The sequence below is a fragment of the Phyllostomus hastatus genome, unplaced genomic scaffold (assembly GCF_019186645.2).
Source record: "Phyllostomus hastatus isolate PE091 unplaced genomic scaffold, TTU_PhHast_1.1 phas_contig_40, whole genome shotgun sequence".
NCBI classification, from domain to species: domain Eukaryota; kingdom Metazoa; phylum Chordata; class Mammalia; order Chiroptera; family Phyllostomidae; genus Phyllostomus; species Phyllostomus hastatus.
Genome location: NW_025333872.1, coordinates 74,212,805 through 74,234,734, shown reverse-complemented (window position 1 = coordinate 74,234,734; position 21,930 = coordinate 74,212,805). Strand labels below are relative to the sequence as shown.

At 39.6% G+C, this 21,930-nt stretch overlaps 1 protein-coding gene across 14 annotated transcripts in view; it reads left to right on the top strand.

The window, feature by feature from the left end:
* Positions 1 to 21,930, top strand: part of EPB41L2 (erythrocyte membrane protein band 4.1 like 2) — a 207,954-nt gene that overhangs the window by 125,194 nt on the left and 60,830 nt on the right. For all 14 annotated transcript variants that reach the window (XM_045843891.1, XM_045843889.1, XM_045843888.1 and 11 more), the window contains 2 exons: positions 15,118 to 15,160; positions 19,084 to 19,159. In XM_045843891.1, coding sequence (XP_045699847.1) covers positions 15,118 to 15,160; positions 19,084 to 19,159 — 119 coding nt within the window. The remainder of the gene's footprint in view (positions 1 to 15,117; positions 15,161 to 19,083; positions 19,160 to 21,930) is intronic.

Below are 21,930 nucleotides of genomic sequence, written 5' to 3'. Positions count from 1 at the left end.
TCATTTTCCCTTTAAATTTCATCTGTCCCCTAAAGAGTAGGTACATATTTGTTTCACTTCTTACACCTCTTTTCTTTGCTTTTCAGTCAGCCAGCTCTGTCTTTTCTGCCTGCTAACTTGCTTCTCCGGGTTCTCTTTGTTCACCGTTTTTGCTTTGGTTTAGGCCCCTGTCATCTTTTTGACTATTTTATGTGTCTCCTAACTGTGCTAACCGCTTAATCCCTGGTCCTTATGATCATTCTTCACACTGTTGCTAGATTGAGCTCTGAGGATGCGTATCCAGTCTTGGTACTCCCTGGCTTAAAGCCATTGAATGGGTACAGCCTAACCCTCCTAGTGCAGTTCAGCAGGCTCTGTGTCATGTGACTTCAGTCTTTCTTTTTTTTAGCTTCATTTCTCTCATAAATATACAGTCTATTTTTAATCCACATCAGTTTCCTTCCTAAAAGGATTCTTACTGGTACATACAATATGTATTTGAGCATATTACTCCTTACATTTGAAATGTACTTTACATTTTTATATCTGAATGCCTGCTTTTCCTTGAGATCCAGCTCCAGTATCCCATTCTGAGGTTTCCTTGAGCTTCACACTGCCCCTCCTGCCTCCACCTTAAGAGAGTTGATAGTTTCCTTCATCTGTCACTTAGATATTTAGCACAAACTTGTTTTGTGTGTCAGTCTTTCTCCCTGTTGCTTAGGAACTTCTGGAGAGTAGAGACCATACCTTTTAATCCATGTAGCCTCAGTATACCTAGACATTAAAAATATTCAATTCTACCTGTGTGCCAACATCTCACATCCATGAGGATGGCAAGTATAAAAAAAGCAGCAAGTATTGATGAGGATGTAAGGAAATTGGAACCCCTGTGCACTGATGGTGAAAATGTAATGGTGCAGCCATTATGGAAAACAGTACATACAGGGTTACTCAAAAAATTATAAATAGAATTACCATGTGAATGTTAACAATAGCCATGAAATAGAAGCAGCCCAAATGTTCATTGCTGGATGAATTGCATAAACAAAATGTGGTTAATGAAATATTACTGAGCCTTAAAAAAGAAGGCAGTCCTATCACGTTATAACATGGATGAACCTAGATGACATTATATTCGGTGAAACAAGCCAGTCACTAGAAGATAAGTGCTATGTGACTCCACTTCTATGAGGTATCGCAGTCAGATTCATGGAAACAGAAAATAGAATGGCAGTGTCCAGGGCCTGAGGAATGGGACATGGAGAGTTGTGGTTCCGTGGGTATATAGAGTTTTGGTTTTGCAAGATGAAAAAGTTCTAGAATCTGTTTCACAGCAACATGAATAGAGTTAGCTCTGCTGATGTACAATAAGAAAAATGGTTAAGTTGTTAAATTTTATGTGTTTTTTTGCCACAATTTAAAAAATACTACCTGTGTGCAAACCAGTATATATATATATTACTATGCATCTAGTGGTAAGCAATTTAGACATGGACCCTGCCTTCATTAATGTCCCCGCTTATGTTTTAGTGAAGGAGGCAGAGTAAAGAACTGAATTACACAGTTACTAAATTTTAATTACTGTTCTACAGGAAACATTCAGGGTACTGATGGGGAAGACTTCATAGGTGAGAATGCTGCTTAAGCAGAGACCTAAAGTGTGGTTGGCTTCGGCAGGGTGAAGGGGCGTGGGAAGCACATGCCTAGGGCCCTGAGAACTGGAAAGAATTCTGGTGTGGTTAGTGAGGAGATGATGCAGTGAGGCTGGGGGAAGAGGCCAGGCATTGATGGGGGTCAGATCACGCAGGGCCATCTAGGCTATATATTTACGCTTGGGAGACTTCCTTTTCTCCTAGAATCATGGTGAGTCACTGATGGGCTGAAACAGTGATGGGAGGCAGCCAGCTTTGCCTCTCTGAAGGTCAGTTGGCTGTTAGAGGGACTGGGATGAGAGGGAACTGGAGCAGGACTGCTCACCCGAAGCCTGCAGGTGGTCTCAAACTTGAGGTTGTGGTAGTGAAGGTAGATAAGCAGACGATTTAAGAGAGATTTAGGAAGGAGGGAGAAGCTATCTGATCATTGATTGGGTGTGAGTGCTGACAAACACCCAGAATTGGGCCTGAGTTTCTGGATGCATGGAAGTGCCATTCAGAAAGAAGGGGGAGGACCTAGCCGGGGGATGGTGGCACATATGAATGAAGTTTCAGGTATGGTAAGTGTTAAGTCAGATGGCTTTTGGAAGAACAAGTAAATCGGTAAATTTAATTTTGGATATGCCGTAAAGAGTGGAAGCCAGCACAGTGTAAATACTCCAGGTGGGACCTACCTCAGCCATACAGAGCACAGAGGAGTGTTGTTTTGTTTTTTTTTTATTTACTGATGTTTATATTGAGGCTTTTAGTCAGGTATACTTATTTATAACTACTTTCTAAAAGAATCTGAGGTGTCTTTTGCATATTCCAAGATAAAATAGGCTTGATTATTGATAGCTAATCGTTCTAGGAATCGTGCAGTGCAGCAGGCACTGTTCTAAGCACTTTACACGTGTCGTCTCATACAGTTCTCAGAACAACTTAAAGGGCAGTAGATAGTATCAACCACACTTCATAGATGCAGGAAGTGGAGCCGTAGCGAAGGTCAATAATTCACCCAGACTCACTTAAGTAATAAATGTTGAAGATTAAAAACCAGTCAAACTAGGAAGAAGGAAAATAGAAAACTCAGCTATTCTAAACTTTCTGTCAAAAGGTAAAAATGTATATATTTTATAGCTCTCATAACTTGAAAAGTAGAAGAGTAGCATTTGCCTTAGAGGAATTTTTCATCTTATCAAATTCTGGAAGTCATCCTGCAAGACTTCATATGTGGGATGCCGAAGCATGTTGCGGGCTGTGTTCCCAGTATAAATTTTCCAGCCAATGTTTCCGTAATGGTGTCAGTAAATGTATGTAAGGCATGGCCTGACTTCTTGATGGTGATTTTGTGAGAGTCCGTGCCAGTGCTTCTTGAGAGGGACTTCTTCCTTCCTGTCGGAGTCACTGGGGAGCTGGATCTCCAGCTAGGAGTCTTCTCTTCTGCCCCCACGTCCACTCACATGCGCGCATGCACGCAGCCCCCTGCCCTGTCGTTGTGCTCACTGGGTATGCCCTGATCCCCCCTTTCAGTTGAATAACAGTGCCACCACTGTTTCCATACAGGTATTGATGGGTGTTAGAGCTGTGTTCCCATGTGGGAAATGTCTTATTTCTCAGAAGTCTTGGAACAAATAATAGATTGTTAACTTTTTAGTAAGTGTCTTAGTCTGTTTGGGCTGCTTTAACAAAATACCAGAGACCAGGTGGTGTGTGAACAACAGAAATTTATTTCTCACTTCTGGAGGCTGGAAGTCTAAGATCAGGGCGCTGGCAGATTCAGCATCTGGTGAGGCCCGCGCCTGGTTCACACACAGTGCTCTCTTGCCGTGTCCTCACGTGGTGGAAGGGGAGGAGGGAGTTTTCTGGCACCACTTTTATAAGGGCGCTAATCCCAGTCATGAGGGCTTTATCCTCACGACCTAATCTTCTCCCGGACATCTCACCTCCTGATGCATCACATCGTGCATCAGGATTTAAACATAGGAAATTTGGGAGGACACAAACCTCCAGACCATAGCAGTGAGGGTAATATCATTCTAGTGTATAGGCTTCCAACAATCTAACTCAGCCCAATGATAGGACATATTGTGTCCTCACTACCAACTAGACATTTATTACTCACTAGTTAGGAGACATGTTTAAGTGTTACTGCCTGATAAAGGCCTGTGGCATGAATATTTTTGTTGTTCTGTAAAGGCAGATCTGTGCATTTTAGAAGTATTGGCAGTTTAATATTGACATTCTGTTATAGAAATTGAAGATTGTGATTAGTACTCTGGATGTGGGCGGGGAAGAGACATGGTGCACAGAAGGAAGGTAATGGTGCCAGTGTGAACCACTGTGGTGTGCGTGAGAGATTCCCAGTTGTTTGACAGGAGGATGTGGCAGCGCCATAGTCTCTCTGCACAGGAAGGCCCTGTGAGGTCCAGGCAGGCTGGAAAGAGGAAGTGGGGACCTGTCCTTCTGCAGCTGTGCTTCCCCAGCAAGCACACTGCTTTAACACGTCATCGGTCAATCTGGGGGCTTTGTGGGGAGTAGTGGTGGAGATATGAGAAAGCTAGGCAAAGGCCATTTTTGGAAGGCCTTGTATCTTATACGAAGGAGTCTAGATTTTTGTAGTAATGCAAAGGGTTTAAAATAGGAAATGACACGGTCAGATTTGCATTTCAGAAAGAGTGACTTGTTTGTGGCATGGAAGGAGAGCAGAGGGGACTGAGACTGGGGCCAGGAAGGTCAGGCATCTTAGTCCACAGGTGACGGGAACTAGGGCAGTGGCACTGGGAGTTAGGATGAAGAGACACAGATACTGAGTAGGTCCTGTCTGCAGGACTCTGTGACTGATCAGCTCTGAGGTATAAGGGTGAGCGAGGGGTTGAGGATAAGTTCCAAGTTTCACACTTGGATAGCTAGAGAGCTCATCGGAGACTTTCACACGGGGACCTTGGAGGAGGAGCAGCACTTCGGGGTTAGGGGCAGAGATGGAATCTACTTTTCATTTCTCTGAGCTGGAAATGCTTGTACACTGTTGATTGGACAATGTTTGGTGTGAAAATCAGGGTGTAGGTGAGGGCCGAGGTAAGGAAACAATAAAGCATTTGCGAGTGGGTGTATACTATTATTTAAAGAAGCCTGGCCACGAAGAGAAGGACAGAGGGAAGAGTGATACTAGCGGATGTAGGCTGGCGCCGTCCAGTGGAACTTGTCATGATGATGATGACGTGTTCTAGACATGCTCTGTCTGGTGTGGTAGCTGCCAGTCACACATATGGTTATTGATCAGTGTGGCAGGTGTGACTGAGGAAGTGAAGTTAAGTTTTATTTACTTGTACAAATTTAAATAGGTGGCTATTACATATAACAGTGCAGAGAGTTTACCAGGGGTTGTTCAGTTGACGTGTTTGCTTGGATGGAAATAACTTCTGACTTTGGCTCTGGGAAAGCCTAAGAAAAGGGTGAGTTTGAAGAGAGGAAAGTAAGGATGATGGAGGAAGAGCATCTTTGAAGAGATGATGGGGCAAAGCCTTGAATAAAGAGGGTGACCTCGTACCTGGAGTCTGCAAGAAGATAAGGAGTGGTGCAATTGTAAACAAATCTGAGTTAAGCAAAGTGCAGCCTAAAATCTCTGGGAAATTTAGGGTAACATCATCTGCTGAAAGTGACTGGGATAGCCGGGGGGACCCAGCGAGGCAGACTACTGAAAACAGGTAAGTGGGTTGCTTTTGACAGTCCAGCGGAGACTGGAGATCTTACAGTTGTGGTGGCAGAAGAATGTGTTGCTATTTGTTTTTTCCCTAACTGCCATCTGCACCCTGGGTATGATAGTGGGGAAACGGAGTATGAAAGGGGGTCCCCAGTTGGCTAGTTCATAGTGGCTATGGTAGGACAAAAGATTCAGAAAACCGGGGATGCTGACGAGATAGTGATCACAGGAAGGAACATAGCTGAAGCTGCAGTGGGCTGACAGGCTGGGAGAAAAGGCTAGGGCCAAAGGAAGAAAGTTCAAAGTTAAAAGAACAGATACAGTGGGAATAAATGGGTAGAAAACTTACAAGAAGAGGAGATAATTGCATCTGAGAATGGAGGATGAAGTCTAATGAAAAGGAGAACTCTGTGATGAGAAGACCAAGTGTTAGTCATGAAAAGGCATAGCTGAAGCCAAGGAGATGGTAAGGTTTTTAAGGCAGGGAATGTTAAGGTCAGGGTAAGTTTGGAGGGGTTCCCCATAGGATTCTCGTTAACAAAAAAATGCTAAGGCTGAATATGGATCTCGTAAATCCTTGTTTACTTTGTAGTTTTTCTTATGAAAAGTCCGGTGAAAATGCTCACACATGTAGGCATATACTTTGTGAGGGGTTTTTTTTTGTTTGTTTTTTGAATCTTTATGGGTGCTGTGTTCAAAAGGTCAGTGAGCTGAGAAGACGGTGGGTTTGTACCTTAACAGACTGTCTCAAATTCCATTTTAAACTGACCCTTTTTATAAGAAGAAGAAGAAAAGGGCAGGTAAGGGGTTTGGAATTCAGGGGAAAAGTTACTCAAATAAAACGCTGCAGCATTCTTTCATGTGTGTCCTGGGCGGTGGGCGTCTCACCCAGGAGCACAGTGGCTCAGATACCACCGTGATTGTCTGCAGTCCTCCTGAGGCACAGAGGTGGAACCGCCTGTGGTCTCCCGGAGTCAGCGTGGGTCACACCTTCAGTTCCTGCAACAATAGCTTTTTTACATACATCAGTTACTGAACGTATTAGCTATTACCCAAAACTAAACATTTTCCAACATTTGACTCCTCCATCATTTCCCTATGGTTAGTTTAAACTATCTTATTTCTATGAGATCAGTTTCACAAGGAAGTACTCATTTGGTTGTTGAGCATGCATTTTTGCATTAGACCATCTTGCAAGGGGTTTAGGAATACGTTTAATTGCAGATCCACATAAGGGGGCACATTGTATGCAATGACAAGCTATGATGAAGCACAAAACAGTTTTTAGCACAGTTGACAAAAGTTGCACACTCAACAGCTGGGACTATGTTAGTGACTTAAGGAAACATTTCCCTGTTCTTTAGTGTTACCACAGATCCTTAATTATAAATATCAGAGTAAGTTATTTTCCTATTGATATGCTGAAAAAATTTTGAAGGCTTTCCAGGGGAGTACAAACACCTGTAAGTAGTGAAAGTTCAACAATATAAGTTCCTTCTGCAAGCCAAAATTCAGAGATGTTTAGAACATTTTTGCTAAATATACCCAAATATTTTCATCTCATTTGACAGTAACAAGTTCTTCATAACATGGGGTTAAACAAAAGTAATGAAAAGAATATAAGTCACTGTTTTAAAAAAATGACTTTCAGGTTCTCTTGAGGTTCAGTGGTCCATTGTTCTTCCAGTGCTTTCTTTACTCTGATGTGATGAATCCAGGGTTTTATTCCCGCCAACTTCATCATTGTGGGGATGGTAAGGAATGTGTCCCAAGGTTCAGTCCACTTTTGTTCCGGTGGGCTTTCTGGAGATGCTGTCTTCCAAGTCTTCAGTAGCACCTTATCTCCAGGCTCAAAGGAATGTAGCAAACCTGTAGGGGCGAGGTCTCTGAGACTAGCAAGATCATTAATTACAGCTAAGGTCTGACTTAAATGCTGTACGTAGTTCTTTACCTTCACTTCTTGATGTATATGTGTATCTCCCACCTCAATCACAGCCTGAAATGGTCGCCTGTATATGATTTTATACGGACTCAACTGAATCCGACTTCCAGGAGCCACCCTCATCCTGAGCAGGGCAATAGGTATAGCTCAGTCCCAATGGAGTTGAGTTTCTTGGCACAGATTGGCTTTATGTTTCTTCAAGGTGTGATTCATCTTCTCTACCTTCCCAGAATGTAGGCATACACTTTATTACATAGGCTTTAACTGTAGAGCATTGGGAGAATAAACGGTGGGGTTTCCTTTTCGAAATACTCACTTTTTTTTTAAAAAAAAGATTTTTTAAAAATAAATAATCTTTAAAAAAAAGATTATTTATTTATTTATTTTTAGAGAGGGAAGGGAGGGAGAAAGAGAGAGAGAGAGAAACATCAATGCGTGGTTGCTGGGGGCTGTGGCCTACAACCCAGGCATGTGCCCTGACTGGGAATCGAACCTGCAATGCTTTGGTTCACATCCCACGCTCAATCCACTGAACTACGCCAGCCAGGGCGAAATACTCACTTTTTAGAAAATGAATGCTCCACTGTAATTGGCAATATATTTAATTATTCATATATAACCTATTTGTTTTTATAACTTTTATATAATTTTTTAAAATTCCTTCTTGTGCAGACAAAAGTTAGCCCTTAAGGCATCTAGGCAAAAGAACTCTTATTTTTCAAATATAGATTTGCATTGTGTCCTATTTTTTCCACAGAAAATTATTACTGTTGTACCAGCTCAGCTTAATCATTCCTGTTCTATTGGACACACATGCAGTTTCAACAGTAGAATAGTACAGGATGCAGAAATGTAAGCTGCTTTCTTTTGCATACTGAGCATTATTTGTATTTATAGAAGTTTCAGTCACTTACCATTTCACCCTTTTATACAGTAAAGGTGAGGGGAAGCCATAGCTATTGTACAGAAATTTTCCAAGGAGAGAAAAATCTAAATTTCCTTTTGATTTTAGGGTAGTGTTGTGTTATGCCCGTTGTGTTTGAGACCTTGAGTTGGAAGCCTTTCAGTTCACTCCGAGTATGAAAACCTGTCATTATTTGTGGTAGAACTTTTCACGTCTGTTGAGAACTCTTGTGTAAACTTTACTATGGAAAATAATAAAAATACGTGGAATCAGGCACTTTTGTTACTTTTTTATATATGAAACTCCAAGTCCATAAAGTTCTTGTATTCATGTCTACATGGAACCATCGTTAAGAATTTCGGACCTTCTTTAAAGGGGAAAAACATTGTCTTGAATTTTTGATGTTAGAGTTTGGCATCTGGCCCCCAGATTATAATACCATTTTGCTTTAAGCAATATGAAAGAGGAGCTTATTAGGAGTGTAGTTGATATCCACAGCTAAGCTTATGAAAATTGATTAAAGCCAGGCCATTCCCCCAGAAACTATAACTAAAAACTCAAATATTAACCTTTTTTGTCATATATAAACTCTTCTATAATAAATTCTATATTCAACCCAGTTACACCTTCTAATACCACAGACAGGAGTTGAATCACTTTCTCCAGGTGTATAGCGAATGATTCACTGTTCTATAGAAAGCCTGTAACTTTTCTGCTTACCACCAGCATTATGTAATGCTCTATTAGACCTAATTTAGGCAAAGGTATACTAAAGGGAATCTGCTTTAGTGCTATAAATAATAAGGGGAAAATGAGATTTTAGACAAAATTACTCTTATACTTCTAACATTTGGTAATACAGTGTGGGCTAGGTTGAATTTAATTTCTCTCACCTGACCAAATTGACAACCACCTAAGGTGAGTGAGGAGGCAGGGCTAGGCATTTTGTAAGACTCCCAAATGGGACCTGAGCGTGCAGCCTGAAGGGGAATTAGGCAAGCTAGATAGAAGGTTTCCTGGAGTTGTTATCTAGGTCTGGGATGGTGAGTGGCCCTCCACTGGCAGCTGCCCACTCACACTGCTGATGGGACGCAGATAGGGAGGAGTTCAAAGAAGTGCTTAGATACGGGAACTTGGAAGCATGGACATGCTAGAGCTTTCTGCAGGAAGCTGTCAACAATTAGAATATTGAGCCAGCAAAGGCTGGGTATCTACCTGATAAGGTAGATAAAGGACTTGAAAAATACTTCTCTACATTTGACTTTCAGGAAAAAAGACAGGAATTTCTACATAAAGACAAATCTAGGGCTGTACTTACTACTCACGGGGTAGTCCAGGGTCCCGTGGCAGAGGCACCACCTAGAAGCTTGCTGGAAACGAAGAATTCAGGTCCTTGCCCTGGACTTACTCAGTCATGATCTGTTCTTTTACTAGCTCTTCAGGTGATTCAGGTAAAGTCTCCAGGGTTGGCCAACCTTCTGGCATCTCTGGGCCATGCTGGAAGAAGAAGAGTTGTCTTGAGCCACACGTTAAATACATAAACACTAATGAAAACTGATGAACAAAATAAGGGTTTTGACTAAATTTAGGATTTTCTGTTAGGCCACACTCACAGCCATCCTGGGCTGCATATGGCCCAGGAGCTGCGGGTTGGACCCTCCTGATTGTAAACGTTTATGGTTTGAGAAGCACTGATCTGTGGGATAAAATATTCTTTTGAGGTGGCAGAGAGAGTTAATAGGGTTTTAGAATTTCATTAAAGCCAAGGGAGTAGGGAACCCTAATAACCCAAAGTGGCTCGCGGTTCCAGAAGTGTTCCAATATCGTAGCCCCTTAAGTAGGAGTTGGGCTGTCCCTATTTCATTCTGCATAGAAGTTTGGACCATAAATCTCTGAGGTTTTTTTTTAACACTGGCATCCTAGGAATATAAATACAATGATTCATAAGCAAGCTTTTATATTTTTCTAAATGATTCTGTTAGAGAGTAATTGAGAATCATTTTTATTTTACACCTTTTCTGAGAACCGTCGTTGCAAATGTTGTAGGGAAATGCCAGAACACTTGGTAACCAAGACTGTTTCACCCTCAGATGTGTAGTAGCTGGAGAACAGGATGAAGGAGGATGAACTGACAGAAGGACTTCAGTGTAAAAAACAGGTGTACAGCTCTTTCCTTTCTGCTTAGTAAAAAAATTTCTGAAATCTTTTAAGATAGGGGTTTTTTTTTAACCTTTTTTTGTGTGTATGTGCTTTAGCAGTCTGTTGAATTCTAGGGGCTGCTCCTCAGAAATGGTTTAAAGGTATAATTATAAATTACACAGGCCTACAAAGACAAACAACATTCTCAAAATATTAAAAGAATTTGAGATAAAGTCATCATTAGTATCTAATCTACCATATTTTGCCATGTATAATGCTTCTGGGTACAATGCACACCCATGTATTTTGCCAAACTTTCAGGGGAAAAAATATTTTAATTTTTAAATTCAGTTATTTATTATTTATATATTTTTTTGTATTATAAAGGAACTTTAGCATCTATTTTTGAACATATGGTACAAGAAATTTTATGTAACATAATTATAAAACACAAGAACAGATAACAAAGTATTTCAGGCGTTACTCATGTATAATGTGCATACTTATTTTCCCCTCAAAGATTTGGGCAAAAAGTGAGCATTATACATGGCAAAAATATGATAATTCCTGCTGTGGTTTTAAAATATTGATTAGCATAAGTGATATGTCAAGATCTGGGACTACTGTAATATGATAACAGAAGTATTTTTGATTTCTATGAGTGACAAAGCTAAAGGTACTGCTGATATTACCCAGGCTTTCTTCTCCTGCACTCATAATTGATGGTGATGCTAAATTTCAATTAGAGGCTAGTGAAAGTAACAATGTAAGGTTTTTTCCTCCCACCTGATTCATAAACTCAGGATCTTATGTTCTAAGGTGATTTAATAACACTGACATTCTAGGACCACATTTTCATTTTAGTTTACTTTGTTAGAAACCTATGATAGGATTCCTGGTAACTTTTATTAATTTCTTATTTTACCTGCTATTCATTCAGAAGGTAGATATTTACTGAGTTCATACTTTGGGAATGGTGTGGGGAGCGGAAGGGGAAGGTGAGGAGAAGGATGCCAAATTGAGTGAGTGAATGTCTCTGCTCTAAAATAGCTGGCAAGATACCTGACTTTTACTTCCAGTAATCCAAAATAAATTCTATTGAAATCCAGGAAGGATTTAGCTCTTTCTAGTTTTATATTGTTGAGTATATCTTAAAGTTTGGGAAATACTGAGAAAATTCCCGTCTTGCCTGATCATGAGTTGCATGGAGCCATCACTTAGAGATTCTCAGGCCCCTGACCTGGAGAATGTTTCAGTGTGTTTCAGGTGGGCGATGGGTAAAGCTGTCTGTTTAACAGATTTGCCAGGTGGCTCCTCATCATCAGGCAGTATTTAGAAAAGCTTACCTAGATAATACTTGAACATGAACATAAAAACACTTGGACTCGTCATACTGGTAATTATTTTCATGAGAAGGGATTGTGCTATTTTTGCATTGTCCTCATTTCCAGGAAGAGTCTTTACTATATAGTAAGGCAGCTTTGTAGAAAGGGCTGATATTATCAGACAGTTTTCTCTGAGGAAAATGGGTCTTATTTTTATCTGGCCCATGGATATCTGGCCCAAAATGCATGGATATGCACTTTGTGAACTCAGAGTCTGATTAACTTCTGTGGGTAGAAATATTTGTATAAATACTAACTTCTTCAATATATGTAACATACCACCTTTAGAAATATAAAATGTAGGAAGGGAGATATATATATATATTTCCCTTTTTAATATACATACATATACTTATGTAATATATACACACACACACACCAAAAGATGATAAGCCAAAAACCCATCTGTTAAAGACATTGGGTAAAGTACTTACTCTTCAAGAAGCATTGAATGAATGATTGATTGAAAGAACTACCCTATGACTTAGATGTTATCATCCTCATCTTACACTTGAGGAAATCGAAGCTTGAAGAAGCCAAGAACTTCACCCAGGTTCACACAAGAGTTGGTAGAAAGCTGGAATTTGACTCCATGCATTTCTGATTCCAAAGTCTATAAATGTGGCAGCCAAATCTTTAAAAAATGCTAATGACGTACCATAATCTATCATAATGTGTGTGTACATTTATATCATTCACTTTTTTCACCCTTTTATGTCTGCTTCTTGGTTTACCCAGCACTCCTCCTTAAGTGTCAAAACTAAGAAGTTTATTTTTTAGCTGTTAAAGAGTTTATGTCTATTAATTTTACTTGTAATTGATAATGCAGATAATAGACTTTCTATGTCTTTTAAAAGTCATATTAAGTCATTCTTGTTTTTTTACTCATGAGTTTTGTTCCTTGGCCAAAAAATTACATCTCACTCATGATCTAAGTACTCACTGGAGTTCATTATTTAAACAAAAATAAGTCTAATAGGATAATAGAATCTGTGGCCTTTTTAGATGACCACAGACAGCATCAGGAGGTAGGAGGCACGCAATGGGCAGATATTAATCAACAAGTGTTTAGTGCCTGCTGGTTGCCTAAAACTGCCCAGCACTGTGGGGGATGCACGTAGTATGGCCCATCCTTGCCCTTTCTAAGCTGTGCTGGGGAGGGCGAGACCTCCTCACTCAGTGGTGGGAATGGAGTTCACAGTGTGGAAGTGAGTGTGCTTAGTAAAAAGGGAAGATCATGCAGGTGAATGGAAGGAGTCACTTCTGCTGCTGTTTGATCGTGTCGGGTAAACCCTTCCTACTCAGTATTTGGCTAGGGGTCTGAAATAAAGAAAAGAGCCACTTCAGTCTTTTAATGCTGTGGCTGGCAATGTTGTGGAAAGTGGCTTGGGAATGACACCGAATCTGAATGTGGCTGGCTGATGCACAGAAACTCATAGCCTTGAGTCTGCAGAGCAACCTGGACTCTCTCTCTCCATGCTGTGCAGAAACTGTCAGCTAACTCATACAAGGGTTGGTGCTTCAGGTGAGAAGGGAAGGTGCTGAATGGCGTGGACACTGGTTATTCTTGGGGCAAAGGTCACAGAAGATGATGTTACTTCTGTCATTTTCCTTCTTGAAAAGAGGGTTGGTTTGTTTGTTTTTTGGCTAGGCCTTTAACTGGTAGGTAGTTTCTCCTCCACTCTTTTTTTTCTCTGTGTTAACAGGAGGGATTTTTTTTTTTTCCTTTTCAGTTTGGCACCAGGCGACTCTGATTAATTTTTTCTTGCTGTGGTTGTTACTTCCTTGGATGAAATGCCACAGCACATTTGACCCTCCACACCTCACCCAGCCTTTCCTCCGTATGACTAGAGACTGGAGGATGTGTTTTTCTCATTTGTGTTCACTCCTCAGAGCTGGCCATTTGTGAGCCAGCTGTTGTGTGGGACAGCAGCTGCAAGGCCAGGAAGCTGAATGCCAGGCCCTTTCCTATGGGGAGAGTTACAGCTCTTCCTTAATGTCGCACTGGAGGTTCCATTAGAAGGTTCCATTGGCCCTTCACATCACTGGACCATGCAGCGGGGACACCAGTGGCATGAAACTAGATGAAGCTCTGGTAGTTTTTTATTGAGGGGTTTGCATATAACCACTGTTAGAACAGAGCCATGCTCACCTTGGCTCCTTGCTGCCCTGAGTGCCAGCTGTGATAGGTGTAGTAAAACTCACAGGGTCTGTGCAACTTTGCTTTCAAAACATCCTGGTCTACTTTTTAATAGTGGAAGTTCATGTTCTGTTGTACTAATCCAATGTCTTGTTGAGACAGTAAGCTATTATCTTCTACATAATGAACTTTTTAATTGTTTGCTTTATGTATCCAAATAAAATTGTTTAAATACAAATGTTATAATACATTATTTGGGATGCTTACAGAATGAATGAAAGTTATTATAAAGCCAGTTATTTGAATCATTTTATTGTATCTCAAAGATATACTTGTTCTCCTGTGCTAATGAAGATAAGTTAAAGTGGACTTTAATAATGGCTTGTGGATAAGGTAGGAGAAGTGTAAAAAGAATAAAAAAATATGTAAAATTTTTATAGTTGGGTCTTTTGCCTATAGCTTTGAAAGACACATATTTAATGTCCTTAGATGGCTTGAACTTAGTAGTTCAAGTTTGGCCTTTTTGCTTTAGGAGATTCTAATAGTTTCCTAGAATTTTTTTATGTTACCTTTCTCAAATGGGAGACGTAGCGGGAAGTGAAACAGAGTTCTTTATGATTGTGATTTCCAAGTTGGAATGAAGTTTAAACAGGATGTTACATGAAGACCAGAAAGGAAAATTTTGCTCCAATCTGACAGTACTTCTCCATAGTATTGCATAGTATAAAGGAAAGAACGTTTAAGGAAGGGGAGGATTTGGCTTTAGGAGTTGAGATGATTGTGTTTGACTGGGGTATATATACTTTTAATGGATAGTTTCCAGTTCACATTTTACCCTTGATGAGTTGGAGCCAGTCACTGAGCTCTCATTTCAGTGTCTGGAGGGGCTATTTCCTGGCAGTTCTGTAGTAAAGGCCTTATGTATGTCTAGCCACTATACTGTACATCTGAAATTAATATAAATATTATTGAATGTAAACTGTGATTGAAAGGTAAAATAAAGACTGTATGTAGATACATTATGTCTCATCATTTTGATAGATGTTTGATTTCATATCCCATAAAATAAGGCCCAAGAAACTCACCTTAAAAGTGTTGTAATATTTTATTTACAATACATTCAAAAGCAAATCAATACTTAGCCCTGTGGAATTCTAATAAGTGGAGGCTACTTCTAATAGGACTTTGTTAAATATGTTTACATTTAAATAAAAGTATGAACTGTAAAGTGTTCCATTTTGGATTCTGAGATATTTCTTATGGGTCAATTAACCTCTTTTTCCCTCCTCTGCAGAACTGGCTAGATCCTGCAAAGCAAATAAAGAGACAACTGCGAAGTGAGTATTTATATAATCATACTTTGAAGTTAATTAAGCTAATTTTCACATCTATCTTTAATAAAATTCACAGGAACATAGAGTAGAATAATAAGGTAGTGATAGAATGATCAGCTCTAATTTATATTTATGTCTCCTAGGAAGTGAGGGATACTAATGATATTGGTCTGGAATTGTGACTTTATTTTGGGCATGAGGCCCAGAGGTTCTAGACTCACAGTCCTCAACATGTTCTCACACGGCCTACCACCTCAAAGTATATCTGACCTTTTTCTCTGAAGAAAAGAATGGGAAGTCGCTTTTCTGTAACTTTTACTTTTTATATAAATTTTACTGTATTAATAGTACATCTCGTACTATTAAGTGCTTCATCTCGGAAGCACTTAATTAATTTGTTTAATAAGCATATCTCTGGTCCCGGAGTCTTATAGATACAGTGTTTCTAGATCAACTGGAGTAAGGACTATAGGGGAGAAAACGTGCAGAACAGCCTTTTCAGTCCTCTGAAGTCATAGCTGCCTTTTTTTTCCTACTCCGGACTTTATTTACAAATATATTTCCCCTCTATTGTTATGGTTTTCTTTTTCAAATTTAAATTATAATCTACTTCAAAGTGATTTTGATATGAGATCATTACATTCTCCACACATTTGTTTCACAGTCCAAGGCTGTGTACCGCGCTCTCTGAGGCTGGCTTTGTCGTTCGTCCTGCCTGGCCCTTTCTCCCGTTCCCCCATGTGTTTCTCACTGCAGACTCCCAAAGTGACTTTGAGTGTCCTGTCCCAACTGGCGGCAGTTCCCTCTGTAGGTTCTGCCTCTGCAGGTTGATTTGCCTTGTGGTGATGTCGTGATGTCTGTGCTGTGAAACACTCACCGCAGGAACATCTCTCACAGGGGCCTGGATACCGAATTTACTGCCAGGTCTGCGAATGACTGAAGCAGATAAGTTAGCAACCTGCTAACAGCTGCAGTTTGTAGGACAATGAATTCTTACCAGCCCTCCTGGCCTGTGGGCCACGAGCTGTCCAGGGTGAAACCATGCCCCTGAGTGCCAGCTGCAGGGTGCCCTTTGTACCATGGGTTTCATTTCCTCCTTACTGTGCTAACATCAAAACCCTGGAGCAAACCTGTGCTTTCCCTTCTGTCCTTTTCTGTCTACCTTCTGTCACACCTCAGGTTCCCCACATTTGTTTTTTTCATTGCTGTTCCTTTCTTTGTCAAATTATTAATCCTTTCTCTAGTTTTTCTATCATTTCTTCTTTTCTACTCTTTTTTAATCTCAGCATTTAGATAGATATCTGTATCTTCTACTCTTTTTTATTCTCAGCATATATATAGACATCTATATATTGATCTATCCTCTTTTTTGCTTCCTCTTCTTATAGACTCATCTTTCTTTTATTTAAATCTTTGATTAGAATGATCCTTCTGATTTGCCCAGGCCTGAAAACTGAGGGCTTCTCAGGATGTGGAACTCTCACTGCTGAAACCTCCACAGTCCCAGGCAAACCGGGATGGCTGGCCACACTGTCCTTCGGCTGTTATTCCCTGGCTTTCCAGCATTCCCTGCCTCCATTCCTCATACCCTGCCAGTCCCCCTGCGTTTATTGTCTTGGTGTTTCATCTGTGTGTGTTTGCTTCATGATGGACAAGGGGAGAAGAAAGAAAAGGAGGGAAGTTAGACAGGGGTACATTATTTGACATTATGGAAGAAACTCTACCAGAAAGCTTTGGAGCCTTTTCCTCTGTCCCTTCTGTAGTTATCACATTTGAACAAGTGCGTGAATTCAGAAAGGCACAGATGCGTGTTTCTTTCCCTTTCTCTGAATCCAGACCTGACACATGACCTCAACAGGAGAGAACAGGATAACCTCTGAAACATGATTGATGTTCCATTGAGTTGTTTCCTATGGTTTTGTTTTGGCTTTTGTTTGATTATTTTTGAGTGCCGCTCATTTCAGAGTCATGGAGATTTTTCTGACTTTTGGAAGGCAAGACTCTTACTGATTATGAGTCACAGTCTTATGTTTTGATTATTTGTGAAGTTTTTTAGAGTTATTTCAGGACTTTTGCCCTTGTGGTTTGGCAAGAAGAGTAATAGTAACAAATAGGATTTGACTTTTGCAGACTACTGGGGCTCGTTCTCTGACTGGAATCCTGTACTGCCCCGATCATGAGAGGAGGCTGAGGAAATAAAGTTTTGCTGTTGTGTTTTTCCTTTCTTTCTGCTGGTGTTAGAATGAACGACAGAACCGTTTGTCCTATCTTAGCCTCTGCTGTGATTTGTTGTTATTCAGTTAATTGGCAACTAGCAAAAGTAAAAGTTAATCTTTTTTTGAGTTACTTTGACAACCAACAACCTATTGGTTCCTGCATAAAACGTGCCTTAAAATCTTTAGATTTCAAATGTATACAGATAAAACTATCCATCTAAGGTTTGTCTTTGATTAATATGTAAGTAATCCATAGGTAGATGGATTTTATATATACCTAAGTAAAAATTATAACAATAATGTGAAATTAAATTAAAAGTTGAGCATTTTTGGTGCATTTTATCAATGGTAGAATTGGAAAAATACCCTAAAATACATGTTCCATTAGAAATATATCCCTGTAGTCACGTTCAAGTAAGCATCTGCTAGAAAAAAAAAATAAGGATCCATTAAAAACTGACAGTCCTGTGATGACTTTGCTTAATTATGCTTTAGTAGTGTAAGAAGTGCGCTTGCATCTCAGCCAGCAGAGAGATACAGGCCAAGAAACAGCTTTTTCTCCATATTTAGGAAAATCCTGTATCCCTTTATGAAGTTTTAAATGTGTAAAGCAAAATAGTTTTTAAATCCAAAAGAATTGACTTTATTAGTAGAATAATGATGGTTTAAACCAAAATCCAGCAAAAGTGCTTGTGTGTTCACAGTAGCCATTCATCGACTGTTCGTTAGCTTTGAGTAAAAGTTCGCGTGCTGATGGTGAGACGAGGACAGTGACACATCGAGCAGGGACTGGGGTTCAGACATTGCTCTTCAAGATTATAAATTGGAGCAATTGTGAGGCCTTCAGATATGTATGAAATGAAAACACACGCACACTTTTTTGTTTTAATTTGGGAATGCTGTAGACTTTGAGCACACCTCTAAATTGAGGGCATTGGAATCATTCAGATCCCATTAGGAAAATAATACCTTCTCTCTCCCTAGAGTTGTGTGTGTTTTTGTTTGTTTTTAAAGGCATCCAAAGCCTGTTATATAGAATGTTAAATGTTAATGTAATAGATGTTTAACTTTTAATGTCATTTATGACATGGTTGTTTGATACAGTTACTCTTTTTGACATAGTACAGTAAAGTATATATGCCATGTGAGTGTACTTTAGAAAACCTGGGAAATAATTTTATTGTCTTAAAGTATTACGACATTTTGCCTCTCTCTCCTTTCCTTAGTATTTCTCTTAACACTTCCTTCAAATAACCCATTAATACTTTCCTGAATAGCTGTAGTGATCACTGGGTCATTACCCTTCTTCCCCTAATAATGTAGAAATTCTAAAATGCTTTTATTAAAAGGGTGGAGAATACTTAGCATATAGAGATTCTGTGGTTAAAACAAATCTTATTTCAGAACTATTGCATGGAGATTATATTAACATTTTTGTGTAATAGATTACCTACAAAACATTTGTTGAAGTACCAGTGAACATTTATAAAAAAATGTGACCCTATTATTCTTTAATGATGTGTTATTTATGTAATTGATTTTTATTTTTCTTTTATAAATGATATTCTCTTTAAATCAGAAAATAAAGTTCTCTAAACTGATTTATATAGAGACTAGTATATAGTGTTTGAATGTGTATCTGTAAGTTTTACCAAAATAAATGTTCTTTCCGTTGGCTGGATAAATAACCATGATATTTAAAAATTACAGATCTTCCCTGGCTGTTCACTTTTAATGTGAAGTTTTATCCTCCTGATCCTTCTCAGTTGACTGAAGATATCACCAGGTACTTTATATTTACATCAAAAATAAACCTTTACTTACAGCTCTCATTTCTGTGCCCTGGGATAATGGTGGTAGTTTCATTATTCAAATGAAAACATTTTTTCCTAAATTGAATTTTAGAAGTGTCTTTGGAAGTTCCATAATAGTTTGAAAGTTGCTGGTTTCAAAAATGTTATTTACTTTTCTTTAATTTATCTATTTATATTTGAGTAATGGAGTATTTTTTAAAGCAGTTCCTGGCAACTTTGTTTCCTATGTTGTACTTTCAAAAATCATTGATATTTAATATTTCAGATTTTTTTGCTTAGGTGGTTTTTATTATACAACCCATGTGTGCCCGTGCACTAGTTTCATGTTACAAGGTGATGCATGACACATCATGTTACAAGGGTGGAAGAATGAACTTATTTTTAAAAGTCAATTGAACTGTAATATTTTTGTTGTTCCCCCCTTCCAAACAAATAGTAAGGTAGGCTTTCTTCACTTCACTTCACTTCATCTTCTCCGAGATTGTCTGGGATATACAAACATATGCTTGAATTGCAAATCAAAGATTTAGTTTAGGAGCAAGAAAGCGTTTCCTGATTCTGAGAGCAACCGAATATTTGAGTGGTAACCAAGGAACACTCTGTATCTATTAGTGCCTTCGTGTCTTAACCTTATTAAACTGCGTACCAGTGGTAGGACTTCTTAGCTTTGGTAAGAGTAGGTCAGTAGGGTGATTTACATATTTTTTAAAAGGTTATATGTCCAAAGAAAACTGTTCTGTGTGTGTGTGTGTGTGTGTGTGTGTGTGTGTGTGTGTTTGTGTGTGTGCCTTTAGAAATTAGGGGGTCTTATTAGAAGCCTCTGCTTTTGATTCGTATAGTTACTGTGCCCTGATGCTTTCTGCCAGGCCTGTATTGTTTTCAGATATCAAGTTCTGTGGGTGCTTATCAGTGAATAATCCCCATGTGACATGGGAATGATGGAGATTTCTTTCCAGGACAGGTTTTTCTCCCCCACCCACCCCAAGGGGATGTATACTGCGAATTAGCTTCAGCGAGTAAATAATAAATAGTAGCTTTTGTAACTGCATAAGTGAGCTGCTTGAAGCTTAAAACTTGACAGGTTTGTGGGTGTAAGCTAAGAGCCTTGCTGCAAGAGTACCTTGAAACAGTGCAGGTAACTGGGGCTTTGAAACTCAACATCTTCTCCATACATATACTCCTCCTTCCAGTGCTTTGTTTGGAGGATGATAGTCCTTTGGTGATTGCAACTTACAACCCCAGTGAATGCTTTGCTTTTCCTTTGAAATGGGGCTTTAATGGTCTCCCTGTGTGTAGTGAGTGGAATGATAGAGCCTAGTGAGCTAGCTAACAGCCTTAGCAGAGTGCAGCCTGAGACCGGCCACCTGCCTATATATGCAGCCTAGTAGTCTGCTTGTCATGATTGAAATCCTCACCATGACCTAAGTAACCATGTAGAAGGTGACTTGGGCTTTTGAGGAGAGCAAGAACACTGTTGAGAATAACAGAAGGCTCTTTCCTGCGGTGGAAATTTGCCGAGTTAGGAAAATCAGGGAGCTGTTGCAGTTTTTGTTTGGAGCTCTTTGGGCTTAGACTTAGTCTTAGAAAACAGAGAATAGGACCAATGTGAAAAGTAGAGACAATAATATAAAAGGGAGCAACAAGATTTTAGTAATAGATGGAGTCTTTGTGGTTAGGTCTTAAAATGTGGAGAGCTAGCGCTATTCGTGATTAGTCTTAGAGAATTTGAAGATAACCTGAACCATTGTTTAAAATTTAGCTTTCTAAAATAATGACAGTGATGTTCATGCGGTTCTAGGAGTCAAGGAAACATAACCCTCCTTAGAAAGAGAGCTTCTGCAATGCATAAAAGCACTAAGACTATAGCAGTAGAGAGAACTTTCATTCTCAGAAAAGTATTGAGCACTCGCCATGTGGCAAGTACTTTGCTAACGGCGAGACTATGGTGGCAAGCCCTGCCCTCTCCGAGAGATTTGCATGGTAATCCGGGTTTGACTGAGCTACGTGATGGCTGGTAGCAGGTGTCGGGTTGTGTTCTCTGACTCCACAACAGTGAGGCCTGGGCGAGAGGCAGCACGCCTGTTTGAATGTTAGATAGAGGGCAAGAGGAGGATGGGGCCCCGAAATCCATGCTAGGCAGAAGGGTCCACAGGAAGACGGTTGGCTAGCTTCCAGTAGGAATGGCAGCCCCTAACAAATCTTTCAAACTGAAGGCACTGCCATTTAGTTTGTAGTGGTTGTTGGTAGCCTTAGCAATTGGTTTTAAATTTGAGAGTAACAATCAGGTTTTAAAATGTCACCAAAAGGAGTTTGTTAGGGGGCAAAAAAAGAAATCCTTGTGGGCTATAAATAACATGTTTCTTCATGTTATTTAGTTAAAAAAAAGAATCCTTTGTAACTGTAGTAAGCTACCTGGGACATTGAATAATAATTATTATAACTAATAATAACAATAGCATTATTATGATTGTGGCTAACAAATATCAATTCACAGGTACCAGCCATGTGTTTTATCTATTTTATCTAATTCTTTTAACCTCAGCTTCAAAGGGAGGTAGAGTTTGTTTCCCATTTTACAGGTGACAAATTAGCCTTTGGCAAGTAAATCAACTAGTTCAAAGTTACAGGGTGTCAGTTTTGCTTGACTCTGTAGCCCAAACTTTTTCTACTATAAACTGAACTAGCTGCCTCTTCAGATCAGGTAAATGGCCAAGTAAGGGCTTCAGAGTAGAGACTAACTTAT